The sequence below is a fragment of the Petaurus breviceps genome, unplaced genomic scaffold (assembly GCF_028583685.1).
Source record: "Petaurus breviceps papuanus isolate PSGF00001 unplaced genomic scaffold, PetGlider_PUasm1.0 90654, whole genome shotgun sequence".
Lineage (NCBI taxonomy): Eukaryota > Metazoa > Chordata > Mammalia > Diprotodontia > Petauridae > Petaurus > Petaurus breviceps.
In genome coordinates, this window is record NW_027187301.1 from 5,063,935 (window position 1) to 5,079,044 (window position 15,110).

The window sequence follows — 15,110 nt, forward strand, 5'->3', positions numbered from 1 at the left end:
ATACCTGCCTCTATAGGTACCTACTTGATTTTACTTCTAATTTGCTGCTTCTAATTACTAACTAAACAGATTAGTAAGCTTCTCAGCACTACGCTTACATGAGCAAAGAGAGTCTGAGAGAGTGCTCAAGAGGCTACCCCAAAGAGCAAAGTATGTTATCTTTATGGTCTCTATTTTGACTACACTTTTGCTTACTTCTTAATTTTTGATCACATTCAAGATTTTGAGGCTGCCTAATAAGTGATTACTTTTAACACATACAAATATAGGTGTGTTCAGAAAGGGTGCGCTTTCTGAAAGAGTAAAAATTTATCATTTTTCTGAGGGAAGAAGAGAGCTAAAATAAAAACAACCAAGAATAAAGTCAGGAATACACCAAGATATTTATATTTCTCAATCTTTTGAGTCTGTTTAGTCTTTGTCACAATCTCATTAAGAAAGTAATTTTACAAATTATGCAGTAAATTTAGCGCTGCTTTTCCCAGATATTTTTAAAGTTCAAACTATACTATCACTCTAAGACTTGCCTAAATATCAAATGCAATACTTAAATTATTTAAAACAAAAAAGTTGCTCCTTTTATAGAATTTGACATTTACAAGATTTCACATGTATTTTACACACAAATTAAAAAAAAATGTTTTGATAGGATTTTTGCGACACCTTAGTAATAGGTAGTTGGCTAGGATCAAATCCTGACTACTAACTTCTTAGATGAATCACTAACAGAATACTTTTAAAAGCAAATAAATGTATACAAAGAACCTTTTACTTATGACCCTTTTTATTAAGTCTCAGACATATTAAAAATATTTCTACAGAATTATCAAAATTAACATATTTTTAAAAGTTTAAGATTTCTTTAAATCCATCCCTCAATTAAAATGTACTTATTCCAGCATTCTCATAGATGATTTCCATAAGATAGTCCAGAAACTGATGGCATAAAGTTGGCAAGATTCCTTTTTTTTTTTAAAATGTGCGTTGGTATTAAAGCATAGTAATGAAAATACTGTAGAATTATCACATCATTTACATATAAATTTTTCTTTATCACTTTGCTAAATTTCTGACACACTATTACTATATATGAACATTATACCTCTTGACATTATAAGGTCTTTTTTTAAAATTTAATCAAATCAGCTAATAAAACACATTTAAATTTTTATTCTTGAATAATAACCAGGTTTAGACTAGTTCTACCTATGAAGTAAGGCATTCTCAAGATGACCAGGAGGCAAAGTTTCTAGACTGAAAAGATAGGAAGATGATAGGAATCAGTGAAACAATGTGTTTCTTCATTTTCTATAATTGTGAATTTAGGGCCAGAATGAAGTAAAGTTAGCATCAGGCCACCAATATTAAAATATCCCTCAATTTCTTGCTAGCCCAGGCTGACCCTAATGATAACCTAAAATCTCTCTTTAGAAACGTGCAAACAGACATACAAATACACACATATGTGTGTATGTACAAATACGTGTATGTATGTGGAAAGACTGGGGTTCTTGTGCTATTTACCTCTCTCCACCTAAGCTGCATTAAAAACATGTTCCAAAATGCCTGTAGGACCATCTCCCTATCCCAAACACAAATTCTAATGACTAGATGGAAAAACCCAAGGTCTGAATTTGCCTAGGTCACCAAGAAAGTCTTATTTAAAATATGTAGAATGATGTTTTTAGGAATCACCTCTTTAAGCTTGCCTTATATACAGAAAATAACAGCAATGTGCTAGAGGACAGATGAAATGAGACTAAGATGACCTATTTGCAGCCTGCTGAGGATATAAGGCTAGACTACATACTATAAAATTTTTTCACCTTCAATGAAGAGTTTGTTATACACAGGACTTTAATAATTAGATTTTTTTTTAAAGACAAGATTGTTAGACAAAATGTCAATATGTACTAAAAGAATGAATTGTAGTGAGAAAAATTCTCCCACTGCTATTTCAACTATTTCCTGATATGACTAAATTCCAGATATAGTCTTAACACAAACTAGAATACATAAATATGAAAAGAACTTTGTTGATGTTACTTTGAAATTTTTACCAAAATGCTAGGTATAAAATCTCCCTTGTTACAAAATTAATTCCCAAATTATTACCTTTAGCTGGAACCCTGTTTCATTCACTGTCTCCTTCCAGTTATTTTCCTAAAAAAACAAAACAAAACATTATATTCTAGTTTTCAAAATTATTACAAAAGAAACAAGAAATACACAGTGTTAATACTTAAATTTCTTCCCAGGAAGAGGTCGTAAAAAGAGAAATCTTTGATTTAAAAATTAAACACTCTATCACCATCCTGAATCCAAAAGAGACTCTTGAGGAAGACCCAAATTCTTATAGATTTATATTCTAAATGACTACATCAGAAAAGATACACTGAGCTATTTCCTATTTAGCTAGGCAATATCAGTAAATACCTTCAGTAGTTCAATGAACTCAAAAGTTTCAGAAAAAAATAATGATACTGGATACTCATTAAAAAAAAAAAATCACCTAGCAAAGATGCTTCTAAATGTCTCCAGAAAATAAAAGGACTAAATGTGATGTAAAATACCTGTGTTAAAAACAAATAGAAGATTTTGTCTTCAGAAAGGACAGAATGTGAAGCGACTCTTAAAAGAAAGTTTTCCAAACCAATTCTTCGTCTTTCCACGAAATCAGGATCCATGTTGTCTGCAGAGAGTTTATGCCAAACGAATTCTGCCTACGTAAGTAAACCAATTACTAATTAAGAAGAGCTTCAAAGCTAAACATTAAAAGCAAAACCAAAAGAATACACTACCATTATCATAACTATATAAATGAAGTTCATTTTAAGTATCAATAAAATTCAGGTCAAAACATTGGACAACAATAGCACCAACCTCTAAAGTAAACATGTACCCTTTCTTTTAGTAATTGGTAAACTACCGTTAGTCAAGCTCACCCGTTTATGCTCACTTGCTTTACTGTTTGGGGGGATGGTACATTGTAAGGAAAGCAACTCAGAATATGCCAGGGTTTTAGATAATGTGTCAAGACAAAATCTATCAAAAAGAATTAAATGGAAATAGTGCTGCAGAAACAAAAAACTATTAACTTCTTACCCTCTTTTCAGGCAGAGGTGGGACAACAATATGTGGATAGTAAACCAACAAATAGTTTCTCAATAATTCAAATTCGCTATACCGTCTCCAAAGAGAGTCTGTAAGAACACTCTGGCCATCACTTGGTTCAACTGATCTAGGAAGGAAATAAAAAAGCGAATGTTAAAAAAAAAAAAGATAACTTCAGAACTTAGCACAAAAAGCCTATCTGAGGGACGGCCAGGTGACGAAGTGAGTAAGAACACCAGCCCCAGAGTCAGGATGACCTGGGATCAAATCCGGGCTCTGATACTTAGCACCACACCCAGAAATAACTGGCCATGTAATGTTGAGCAAGTTACTTAACCCCAATTGCTTTAAAAAAAAAAGCCTATCTGAACTTATGTCAGAGAAAACCTCAAAAAAAAGTTAATAAGGACTCTTTAATAAAGACATTTTAAAATACCCTTAAAAACAACTCAGTTAATCTAAAAGAACAGATTTCAGAATACAGTAAAAGCTCATTTATCTAGTGTTTTTTCCATGGATATCTTTATCACTACAGTAAAATAAAAATAATTGACTTTAATAATAACCAAGATCATTTCAAATTGGGATTTCAAAATCCCAAATCAAATAAACCCAATCCATGAAAATACACAGTTCTAGTAAAGTATTAAAATTAACTTTCAAAAGAGAGGATCAAAGTTCAATTCTAACTTTATCCAATATCCAGGTCAAGGCACCACAAATTAGAATGAGGTATTTCAACCTAATCTAAGCATCAGATGCATCAGCATTCTTCCATGGACTCAAGCATTCTTTAAGTCAAGGTGGCAAAGATTTATTGTTACACTATAGAGCAGGCAAGAGTTCTTAGAGAACCTGCAACCTTAGAAGGTTACAGTTAAAGTTAACATAGGATAAACTATAGTAAAACATGTGCCAAATATGCTAAATAGGTGGGATTAGGGAGTGGTTAAGGAGTGGTCAGTTCTTAAAGGAACATGCACTTTCAATATCTACTGTTCAGGTATTTTACCCAGAGTTCAATGGGAAACAACCCAAGGTGGGGCTATAGGGAGGTGTGATTTTAGGCCTGAACGGGTCACTAAGTTAACTAATGGTCAGGGCTGACTGAGAAATACTCAGGCTGCCCGTATCAATCAATGTCTTGTTAGACAAGATAAACTTAAGGGAGTATACATATGACTAAATCTAGGATACAAATGATAGGTTAGTGAGTAGTAAATATCTTTATGACCCAGTACAAAGCCAGTTCAGTCAGTACACAGCTGGTTCAAACTACTAAATTCTATAGGTGCAGCTGGCTATTGTATCAGGAAGAGAAAATAAGAATTTTGCTAGTGCATGCTGCCCTTGAGCTGGGGAGAAACTGCCTGAGACAGTGTTTTGAACCTAGGGAGATATAAGGCTAGGGAGCAATGTGATTTTGGAACTGGGGTTCAAGCACAGGCACTCAAGCCCCTCATCAGTTACTGTAGCTATTCATTCATTTTACATTTACTGGACTATGTGTAAGACTGAAACAACACTGCTAACCTTTAGTGATGAGGATTAATTAGCTTTTTTCCTATACAGGGTATCATTAACCTTCTTAAAGTGTTTCCCCCTCCTAATCTGGAAACACAGTACATGCACAAAATTTCTAACAAATTTCAAAAGCTTACTAAGTGGAGAAAGCTCCTATCCTCTATATCCTCCCTACTTCCATGCTATTTTAGGCACTTTCCTTATTCTCATACTTTCTCAAAAAAAATGCTGGATTTAGAAATCAAAAAACCTGGATGAAAATCACAACTTCAATATGTCTGTTAACATGGAAGTGTTTAGGTCTTACACAAGTACCAAACTATTTCTTAACATCCAACATATAAATTAATATGAACAAAATGTCCTGTACCATGCTGAGACTGAAGAGAGAACAAAAATGATTCTTCAGACCACTGTATTTCCTTCTTACTGGGCAGTCAAGGGTCAGTGTTGGGTTTTACTTAACAGATATTACAAGTGCTTTTCTAGTGAATTTCTTTCCTGTTAGCCTGTCAACTTAAATGCTGTCAAACCTGTATGCAGGGGGCAGTATGGTACAATGGAAAGAGCACTAGCTCTGGAGTCAGAGGACTGGGATTCAAATTCCAGCACTGACAATTACTGCTGGTATGACCTTGGGAGAGTTTCTTCATCTCTCAGGTCCCTTCCTCCTCTAAACATAATACTATATATCATAGGCTGAATCTCTTTGTAGGTTACCTTACCTTTTGTATTAATACTATAGAAAAAATGAGTTCTAAGTTCCAAAAAAAAAATCTTTAATAACATTCTGAGAGGGGCCTCTTCCTACCACCAAAAGAATAAATCTTCAAGTGTTGTTATTTCCTTCAGGAAACACATTAATTAAAAAAGGCTGAGCTGCTTAAGCCTTAGAGATTTTCTCCATTATTTCTTCAGTTTTTACTTTTTTGTCACAACTAACCTAAAAACTAATCAATCTCTATTTGTTCCTACAAATTTCTACCTGGCACACTTTAAGACTCCTATTTGTAATGCTAATCCATGCTCCAATTGATGACCCTAGCACACTTTCACATACAAATGGAACCAGATCTGAGCAAAAATGTATATGCTAAAAGATTCTATGTCCTCATATAACCCACTCTATACAAACAAAAAAAGAAAATCTTCCCCCACAAAACACTAACATTTTGAAAAACATGCTAAAGTATTAAAAACAAATTCAAATAGTTAATTGAAATATTATAACTAAAAAAGATACCTTTCTGTTAACTTCGAAAAGAGCACAAACTTGCTATAACTTTTGTAACCCACCTTGTCTCAATGAGGTAAGCTGTGTAAGTTTCTTGCATGTTCATGGCATTTCTTCCAGTCCTTTTTTCTGCTTCTGAAACAGTAATTTCAATTTTCTTCGACCAAAAGCTACCTTCTGTCATCTAAGCAAAACCAAGGGGAAAAATAAAATTTTCACATTGGTAACAAAGGAAAAAAAAACACATAACAGGAACATAGTAAAACCATTTTTGAGACTCTTAAGTATAAAACCTTTCAGATTATAAACATAAATCTTTCAGACTAGTTTGTTTTATCTTTTACAAGATTAACTCTTCTTATGTCCTGTTTTTGGCTGATAAACTATTATCTTCTCCCCTCCCTTCCTCTTTCCTCTACAGTCCCCACAAGCCCTTACATGAGGGTGTTCAGCCCAAAGGAAGGGAAATTGATGTGATGTGATGGCTGAAACCTACCAAGTTATCTTGGGGTTTACTGGCTGGATTTCTTTCTTAAAGACCATGCCTTAAATTCACTCTGGCTCTCACAGATTGGCCAACAATAGGTTCTGGTCCAAGCACCACTTAATGATTATTTTGGGGCCCCATAGGCTCAGAGTAAATGTAAATAATAATTGTTTCTCTTTGGCTAACAACCCTGAGGGTCTTCTCCTCCCAGTTTGAAATTTTCTTTTAATTAAAGGGGCCATCCCTGGACTCACTTCTTAAATAGGCCTAATTACTCAGAATAGGCCTTGCCTGACTCAAAAGGAAGAACTGGGAAAGACCTTAGTTTAAAAAGGTCGAGGTCTCCTACTACATCCTAGGCCATCTCCAGTCCTCCTGATCTTTATCTGGCCACTAGACCCAGATGGCTCTGGAGGAAAGTGAGGCTAGTGACTTTCCACAGCCCTCCCTCACTTAAATCCAATTCAATTGAAAGTTGTGTCATTATCTTCCTGATGTTATGATCCTCTTCAGGAATGAAGGAACACACATGTACCTGGCAATATTACTATCATTAATGGATATAGTAAGTTTTTTTGAAACCTAATTATCACTTACCATGTTTTCAGTTACTAAAATTAAATTATTCAAATTGATGGGGTGCTTGGGATCTATATTTGTAAGATCAATTTGTAATACCACTTTGTAACATCAGTCTGTAAAACCAGTTTGTAAAATCATGCTTGGAACAATTAACAAGCTACACCTATCAATCCTTCACAAAAGTATCTATAAATATTCCAGCTTAGGCAACTATTATCTCCCCCTTGTATAGTGTCCCGCTGCCCCCATGAATCCTTCAATACCCTATCTCTAGGTTGACTCCTTGGCTGCCTCAATGAATCCTTCAGGACCCCATCTCTGGGTTAACTCCTTAGCCTATTATCCACACACTGAGTCTCCATTAGCCTTGGTTCCCAGACATCAATCTTGTCAAACATGACACTGATGGGTGGCAGACTGGGCACTTCTCAGCCCTTGACCGCTCTCTGACTTAGTGACGTTTCAAGCCTAAAACCACACCTCCAGGTAGCCCCCCCTTGGGGCTTTTTCTCAATAAATAATCAGCAATAAGCCTGCGCAGTTACATTAAAAATGTATGTTCCTTTAAACACTGGCCCCACCTTAACTCCTCCCTAATCCCACCCTCTTCTCACCTGGTCAGCATAATTGACATCTAATGAATAGCCTTAACTCTTTAAAAGCTATGCCTGTGTCTTCTTTAAGCTTGCAGGTCCCCTAAAGGACTCTTGCCCGCTGTACAGCCTAACAATAAGCTTGCAGGTCCCCTAAGGACCCTTGCCCACTGTAAAATGTACAATAAACTTTTACAACTCTGACTCCCAACTTGGCTTGGGCCTATTGAATTCTTTCCAGACTGAATCGAAGGCTTTATGATCTTAGATAAAGATCAGAGTTCTGCTGAACCTATTGTGAGCCATCCCTCACCACAAATCACTGACCAAAATTAGAAATCCTCTTTATTGGTATGAAAATATACATAGAAATTTATATGTCTTCCTTGTCCTAATCAAAGTTGGTAAGATTTGTTACAGAGTATTTACAAATGATAAGATTCTTATAGTTATCAATTTTCAATTCATTAAAGCAATTTATCTTTCCTCACAACTACAACAAAAATGGGGACTCACAAAAAGTTTAGATAAAAACCATATTCACCAGAAAGAGAGGTTTCTCCCTCTTCCCTGCAAACAGCTTAACCCTCTTCCCTGCAAACAGCTTAACAATCAGGACAGTCTTAAATTCCAGTAAGTTTTTGCAGATTGTGCTGCAACAGTTAACAGTCATTGCATCTACTCTAGGCATGCTGTCATCTGCTCTCCCCATTCTGAACTTCTGCCCTGGGGCTAAACTGTTGTAACTGGTGAGTCCAAATTCAGCCAACTCACTGTATCTTGCTTGGAACTCTCCAACACATCTTCCTTCCCTGGGAAACTCATCATTAGGAAACTTCATTATCCTGTAAGACTGACTACACCTGGTACTCATCAACACCCTTGGCCCTTCTGACTAGAACCTCTGCTTATCTCGTTGCCAGCAGGAAGGATAAAAGGCACAGCAGTGGGAGATGCAGTATCACATAGGAGGAACCACAAGATGGCCAGTTTGGCTGGACCACAGCATCTGTGGAGAACAGTAATGTTCAACAAGGCTAGAAAGGTATGTGGGTTAAGGAAGTGAAAGACTTGAAATACCTAACAGGAGTATATTTGATCCTGAAAGTGATCAATGAATGAATGAAAGAAAATGAATTTATGAAGTGTGCATTATGTGCCAAACATTATACTTAACCCTAGGAATAAAAACAGAAAAACTAGATAGTCCTTCCTCTCAAAAGAGTTCACAACTGGTAGAGACAATACATAAAAGAAAGTTTACTGGCAAGGCAGATGGAAAAGCCCTGAAGTCCTAAGGGTGAGATATTGGATCTGATGAGGCCAAGGAGTATTCAGGAAATAGAGGTAGGGCCAGGAGGCAGTGAAAGGCCAAATGGTAAGGCCTAGGAAACCTCCATGTCACCTGAAGAATTAGAGTTGGTAATTCCCATCTTATCCAAACCATCAGAAATAAAGGAAGGAGGACTTCCTCCCCCTCCAACAGTGGCAGATCTTCTGGCCCCCCAGCTGTCCAAGATGGGTTCTGGGAAGCCACTAGTGGGAGGTATCCATTAGAATTTACTAAGTAAGGGAGTGACATGGTCAGTCTTGCATTTTAGGACAGTCAATCTGGCAACAATGTGAAGGAAGGATTGCAGAGGGAAAGAGACCTGAGATAGGAAGACCCATTAGGAGATTATGAAAATTGCCTAGGGCTGTGTTCTCCAGAGCAAGATGGGCTGCAAACCAATCTCAAAGTGAGGGCCAATCATGCGTTTGTCTCCAATACAACTACACCCGCCCACATATGCCATCACCAATGCTCCCTCATTTTGTTCTCTTCCACCACTGGCCTCTAGCTCTAATCTAACTAGGCCCCAGGCACCTATAACAGGCAAAATTCATCATCTCTCTACCTTTCCCTTCAGGTCACCTCATGGCTACAGCTGGCACCATTGAGCGGGTGGGCTCTGTGTCGGTCTTCTGATGGGAGGGCATGATCATTCCTTTAATCTCCCAGCTTTTACATCCTCGATCCTGTTATTATCCTTGACTCCTGACTCTCCCTTACCCCTACCTATTCTATAATTTACCAAATCTTGGCATTTCTACCTCTATGACATCTTTCCTTTTCTCACTACTTAAAAATCCACGAGTTCCTCATTACTTCACCTGGATTACTGAAACAGTCTCTTAATTGGACTCCCTAGCTCAAAATAGCTCTCTCCTTTCTAATCCATCCATCTTCCACAAAGCCGGCAGTGTTTTCTTCCTAAAGTGAAAGTCTAACCACATCACTGTTCTACCTCAAAACTCCACTGGCTCTGAATTGACACTAGGAACAAATGTTGAAATAGGTAATACTAATAATAACCGTTACCTCATCCTTTAAAGTTTTTTGGTTTTTGTAAAAGTTTTATAATGTACATGATTATTAGTATATGAATTTAAAAATAAGCAAATATGAGTGAGCAATCAAAACATTTTGGATACCACTGGTCTGAGTGAAAGGTAAAAAGGGCCTAAAGTAAGAGTGGTGCCCAAGTAAGTAGAGAAAAAGGAACAGAAATGACATTGAGAAAGAAAGGACATTTGGCAACTGAAGGGAAATCTGGGGTTTGTGAGAGTAAAAAGTCAAGGATTGCACCGAAGCTGAAAACTTAGGAATGGTAGTGTTCTGAACAGAAAAAAGCAAGTTCAAAAGAAAGGTAAATTTTGAGGGAAAGATAATGCATTTAGTTTTGGATGTGTTGAGTTTAAGATGACAATGGGAATTCCACTCCAAAATGTCCAATAGACAGCTGGTGCTGTGGATATGGAGCTCGGGAGACATAAGCATTAGAAATATAAATCTGGAAATCATCAATATAGAAAAGGTAATTAAACCAACCAATGTTAAGCTAATGAGGCCACCATTAGAGAATGAAGAGAGGAGTTATACTGCAGTGGATGGGAAGAAGTCTGACAAGTAGGAAAAGAACTAATATAGAGCAATTATGAAGACCTAGGGAGGAAAGAGTACCTAGAAGAGGGTGACCAACAGTGTTAAATGCTACAAAGAAGTCAAGAAAGATGAAGACTGAGAAAAGACCATCATATTGTGCAACTAAAAACAAAAAAGTCGATTTCAGTTAAGTGAGATTAGATACAAGATCACAGAAAGTTTAGAAGAGTGTCAGAGTATAAAGCCTATCAAAGAGACTGACTGAGAAAGGAAGAATATATATGGTGAGGGAAAGAAAGAGAACGTGAAGACAAACTGCTGTAGAAGATGAAAGGGGATAGGATCAAAGTGCCATGTTGATGGGTTGGTCTTGGAAAAGAGAATAAAGGATGATATCAAGAGGTTATGAGACAAAGAGGGAACATACTCAGGGTTCTATCCTAGCCCCACACCCCAATCTTACATGGATCCTGCTAACCTCTCAAGCTCCTACCTATTCCATTTCTCTATCCACTTTCATTGCCAAACTTCTGAAGATCTATCTACAATGCCCTCTAGCTCACCACCCGTTTACTTCTCAACCACATTCTCCTGGTCGTCCATGTTCAAAATATCAATTATCTTTGGATATAAGGGATGAAAAGAAATAACCAACTAGTTGCCAAATCCTGTTGATTCACCCTCCAAAATCTCTTAAATCTGTTATCTTCTTTCTATTTTCACTGTCAGCATCCTGTTGTGAACTTTGTAAACTTGAGGAAATAATCTTGAGGCTAAGAGTATAGGAAATTAGTGACTGTCTCTGCCCCCCCCCCCACCCCAGACCACCAACACTCCTTCTAGCCAGGCCCCACAAAAATAACACTGAAAGGAGTAGCCCTTGTGGAGAAGGAATCTGCCATCCCTGCCATCACCAAGTAAACTGTCACTTACAGGTAAATCCAGAGCCTTGTGAATGGCACCACCCTCAGACCATCAGCCCAGACCCAAAAGCTATTATCCAAGGGAACAATCCTTGTGAGGGGGGGTTTGCTCTCTCCCACTATCACCAACACCAACTGCTACTCACAAGCATTGGTCCTCTTCAAAAATGAAGGATAAAAAACAAGCAGACACTGCAACCCCAACCTCCTCGGCAGCTATAGTTACTCAAGACCCCCAAAAGAAAGTTTTCATCACCAAAGTCCTCAGCACTGTCAAACAGTTCAATATTAGAGCCCAAGATACTTTTATTAATGTAAGTGACAGTAAAGAAAGATGTATTACCATATGCTTTGCCACTGAACCCTAAAGACCATTGGCAAAACCTTTTTATCTGACTTGTTGCAAAAACCTCATCTGTTATCTCTCCCATTATAATGTGACTTCCTTAAGCACAGACACAATCATGCTTATTTATTTGTATCCTCAACTCCATAACTAAGCATTTAGGGGAGGAGAGGAAGAAAAAAGGAGTATTTATATAGGACCTAATTCATGCCTGGTACTATGCTAAGTATTTTACAAATACTATCTCACTTGATCCTCACAACAGCCCTGAGAGGTAGGTAGGTGCTATGATTACCCCCATCTTACAGTTGAGGAAACTGAGCTATACAGAGGTTAAGTGACTTGCCCAGGGTCATATAGCTAGTGTTTGAGGCAGTATGTGAAGGCAGGTCTTCTTGACTCTAACACCAGTATATCTATCCACTGAACCACCTAGTTGCCTTTAAATAAATGTCTCTAAACAAATTTTTAAAGTTATTTTATATTCTATCTCTAGAAAGTAGCACTATAATAATGCAAGTTTAATAAATAAATACTTTTTGATTATATCTTGGCTATTAAAATAGCCTCATTTTTCTTCCCACCCAACCCATCCATAGGCCTAATTATGCCACTCTCCTAATTACAAATATTCAATGGCTCCCCACTGCCAGGTAATAAAATTCCAAATTTCTTCTCTCAGTATGGAACAAGACCACACTCTGCCCCTTACTCACTTTGTCTTACATTATTTCCATTCATTTGCTCTATACTCCAACTAAAATAAGCTACTCGACATTCCTCTCCAGCACTGTTTAAGCCATTCCCCATCCCTGAAATGTCTCAACTCTATACCATTCCTCCTGTAAGGCCCAATTAAAGTGCAACCGTCAGCATCGGGCCACCTTCTTTGGTACTATCAACAAATCTAAAGTATCTTTTCACTCTTTGAGCTCTCAGAGGTACTTTGAACCTTTCTCACTCTAACATTCTACCCTGTATTATATTTGTCAAGTTTAATCCCTTCTACTGGACACGGAATTCCTCCAAGTAAGGAAGCAGGGTTTATTTTTAGGCTTCCATCTAGAGCACAGTGCTTAGCATACAATAAGCACAGAAGCAGTTGTTGAATTGAATTCAACTGAAAAAAAATTTGAGTATGGCAAATGAGTAAAAATGGAAAAAAGGCAAAACTGAAGCTTTTCTTGGCAGACTCTATTTCAATGGGCCCACAAAAGCATGGAATAGAACCAGTTACAGGAATTTGAACACACCAAAAGTGCTAGAAAATCAGTTTTACCGGAATTAAACTGAAATTTCAAGAAATCAAAGGAATGAATTTATTTTCCTCTTATCAGAGAAATAAGTCAAAACTATCATAGGATCAACATGAACAATTTAGAGTTTTAGAGATCTTAAAAGTCATCTAATCCAACCGTTTTATTCTATAAAGTATCTCTCAATCAAAAAGCACTGATTAAGTGAACACTTATATGACAGGCATGTTGCTAAGTACTAGTATGGTCTCAGAATGATTAAATGACTTGACCAAAGTCTCAAAAGATGGTAAGTGAAAGTCAATTTCTCTATTCTCAAATCCAGCACTGGTTTGTTTGGATGTTTGTTTGGTATTCTGGGTTTTGTTTTGTTTTTTTGGCTAGCTACAAATAATTTTATCAAATGTACCTAACTATAAAAAAAAAATCATTCTGCATTCCAGAAACATATGACTGAAAGAAGATCTGCAACTATCTATAGGGAAAAATGAGGATGAGATACCATTTTACTGTAACATGTCATCCAATTATACTACTGGGAAAATAGTTTAAAATACCTCATTCTAAAAACTTTATGGCATGAAAAAACTGCATGTTATAGTAATATTGGCAGTATTAGAAGATGTTGTGAACCCCACCCTATGTGATCCTGAAGCATAAAAATCAATGTTGAAAGAACATGTGTCAACTGCAGTAATATCTATGTTGCAAAGAAGATACAAAAAATTTTGATAAGGCATTATCAAAATAGAATTTACAATTTTGTGTTACACACATGCATAAGTAATATTACAAAACAACATAAAATACATAAAAGATTTGAGGGCAATTTGTGATGTTAGAGAAAAAAATGTAAATATTAATTGAATCTTGGAGAAAGACTTCATCAAGGTGACATTTAAGGTAGGCTTGAAAATAAGGTGGGTCCTTATGCAGAAGAAATATGAGAAAGCACTTCACCTACTTCTTTGCAAAGGTACTGTCCTATGAGTCTTCATATAATGCTTGACTTTTTAGTTAAGGCATCAGGTTGCTAAACTTTCCTATTTTTTAAATTTTTTTGTTATAAGGGACAGTTTTCTGGGAAGAGTCAGGGGAGAGGAATATATTGGGAAATGTAGCTTATATAAAAACAAAAGCTATCAAAATCTACTTTAAAAAGAAAAAGGAAAAAAATTCTAAGTTTTGCAGGTTAAAAAAAAGGAACAGGTAAAACTTTAAACAGGAAGAGATGGAGGTCATTGCAAGCTAATGAATGTTGAACAATGGCAGAGAAATGGAAAAGCATGGAATATGAAAAGGAAAGAGAATCACATGGTTTAACCTGGCCACAATCTACAATACATGAAGGGAAATAGTCTGGGACAAGGCCAGACAAGAAGCATGGTGACAGGTCGAGGAGGACCTCGGAATCAGGCAAAAGAAAAGATTCTTTGGGGGTCTTTTTTAGGGGAGAGGTAGGGAGTGATAAATTTAGTTTTAGGCATGCTGACTTTGAGGTTTCAACAGGAAAACAGAGTAGATCATTAGAAACACAAAACTGAATATATGGAAAGAGGTGAAACTATATATACCTTACTACTAAAAATATATATTTACATAGAGGTAGTAAGGATAGAAGAAACCAAGAAAGTACAGTGTAACAAAAGGCAAGCTATACAAGAGTATCAACACTACAGAGAGGCAAAAGAAGATGAAGACTAAAAAGGGTAATAAGGAGCTAAGTGGGAGATTTGGTAATAAGGAAGACATTATGTTTAATACTATGGATAAGTCAAAGAGGATCAAGACTTTTTTTCTAAGGTCATTTGGAAATAGTGAACTATTTCCTGGCTTTTGAGAGAACAGTTTCAGTAGAGTGACGGTGAAAGAAGTAAGTATAAAGGAGATTAATAGGAAATATAGGCAGCAATTATAGGCTGCTCTTCCTAGAAGTACAGCAATGAAGTCAGAATAAAGAAACAGGACGACAGCTAGAGAAAGGTATAGCAGATAGAGGAGTACTTTTAGAATAGGAGAAACCTGAACATGTTTGTAGGCAATGGGGAAAGAGTCAGCAGTAATGAATACATTTTAAAGTTTCCTCATCTATAGAATTAGGGGGTTACCAGACCAGGTAATCTCT

General features: G+C 36.6%; 1 protein-coding gene across 1 annotated transcript in view; it reads right to left on the bottom strand.

Moving 5' to 3' along the window:
- SNX4 (sorting nexin 4) overlaps positions 1-15,110 on the bottom strand; it is an 87,556-nt gene that overhangs the window by 58,786 nt on the left and 13,660 nt on the right. Inside the window, exons 2-5 of the mRNA XM_069064976.1 lie at positions 5,935-6,056; positions 3,106-3,241; positions 2,574-2,723; positions 2,116-2,163 (exon numbers count right to left, since the gene is read on the bottom strand). Of these exons, the coding sequence (XP_068921077.1) occupies positions 2,116-2,163; positions 2,574-2,723; positions 3,106-3,241; positions 5,935-6,056 (456 nt within the window). The remainder of the gene's footprint in view (positions 1-2,115; positions 2,164-2,573; positions 2,724-3,105; positions 3,242-5,934; positions 6,057-15,110) is intronic.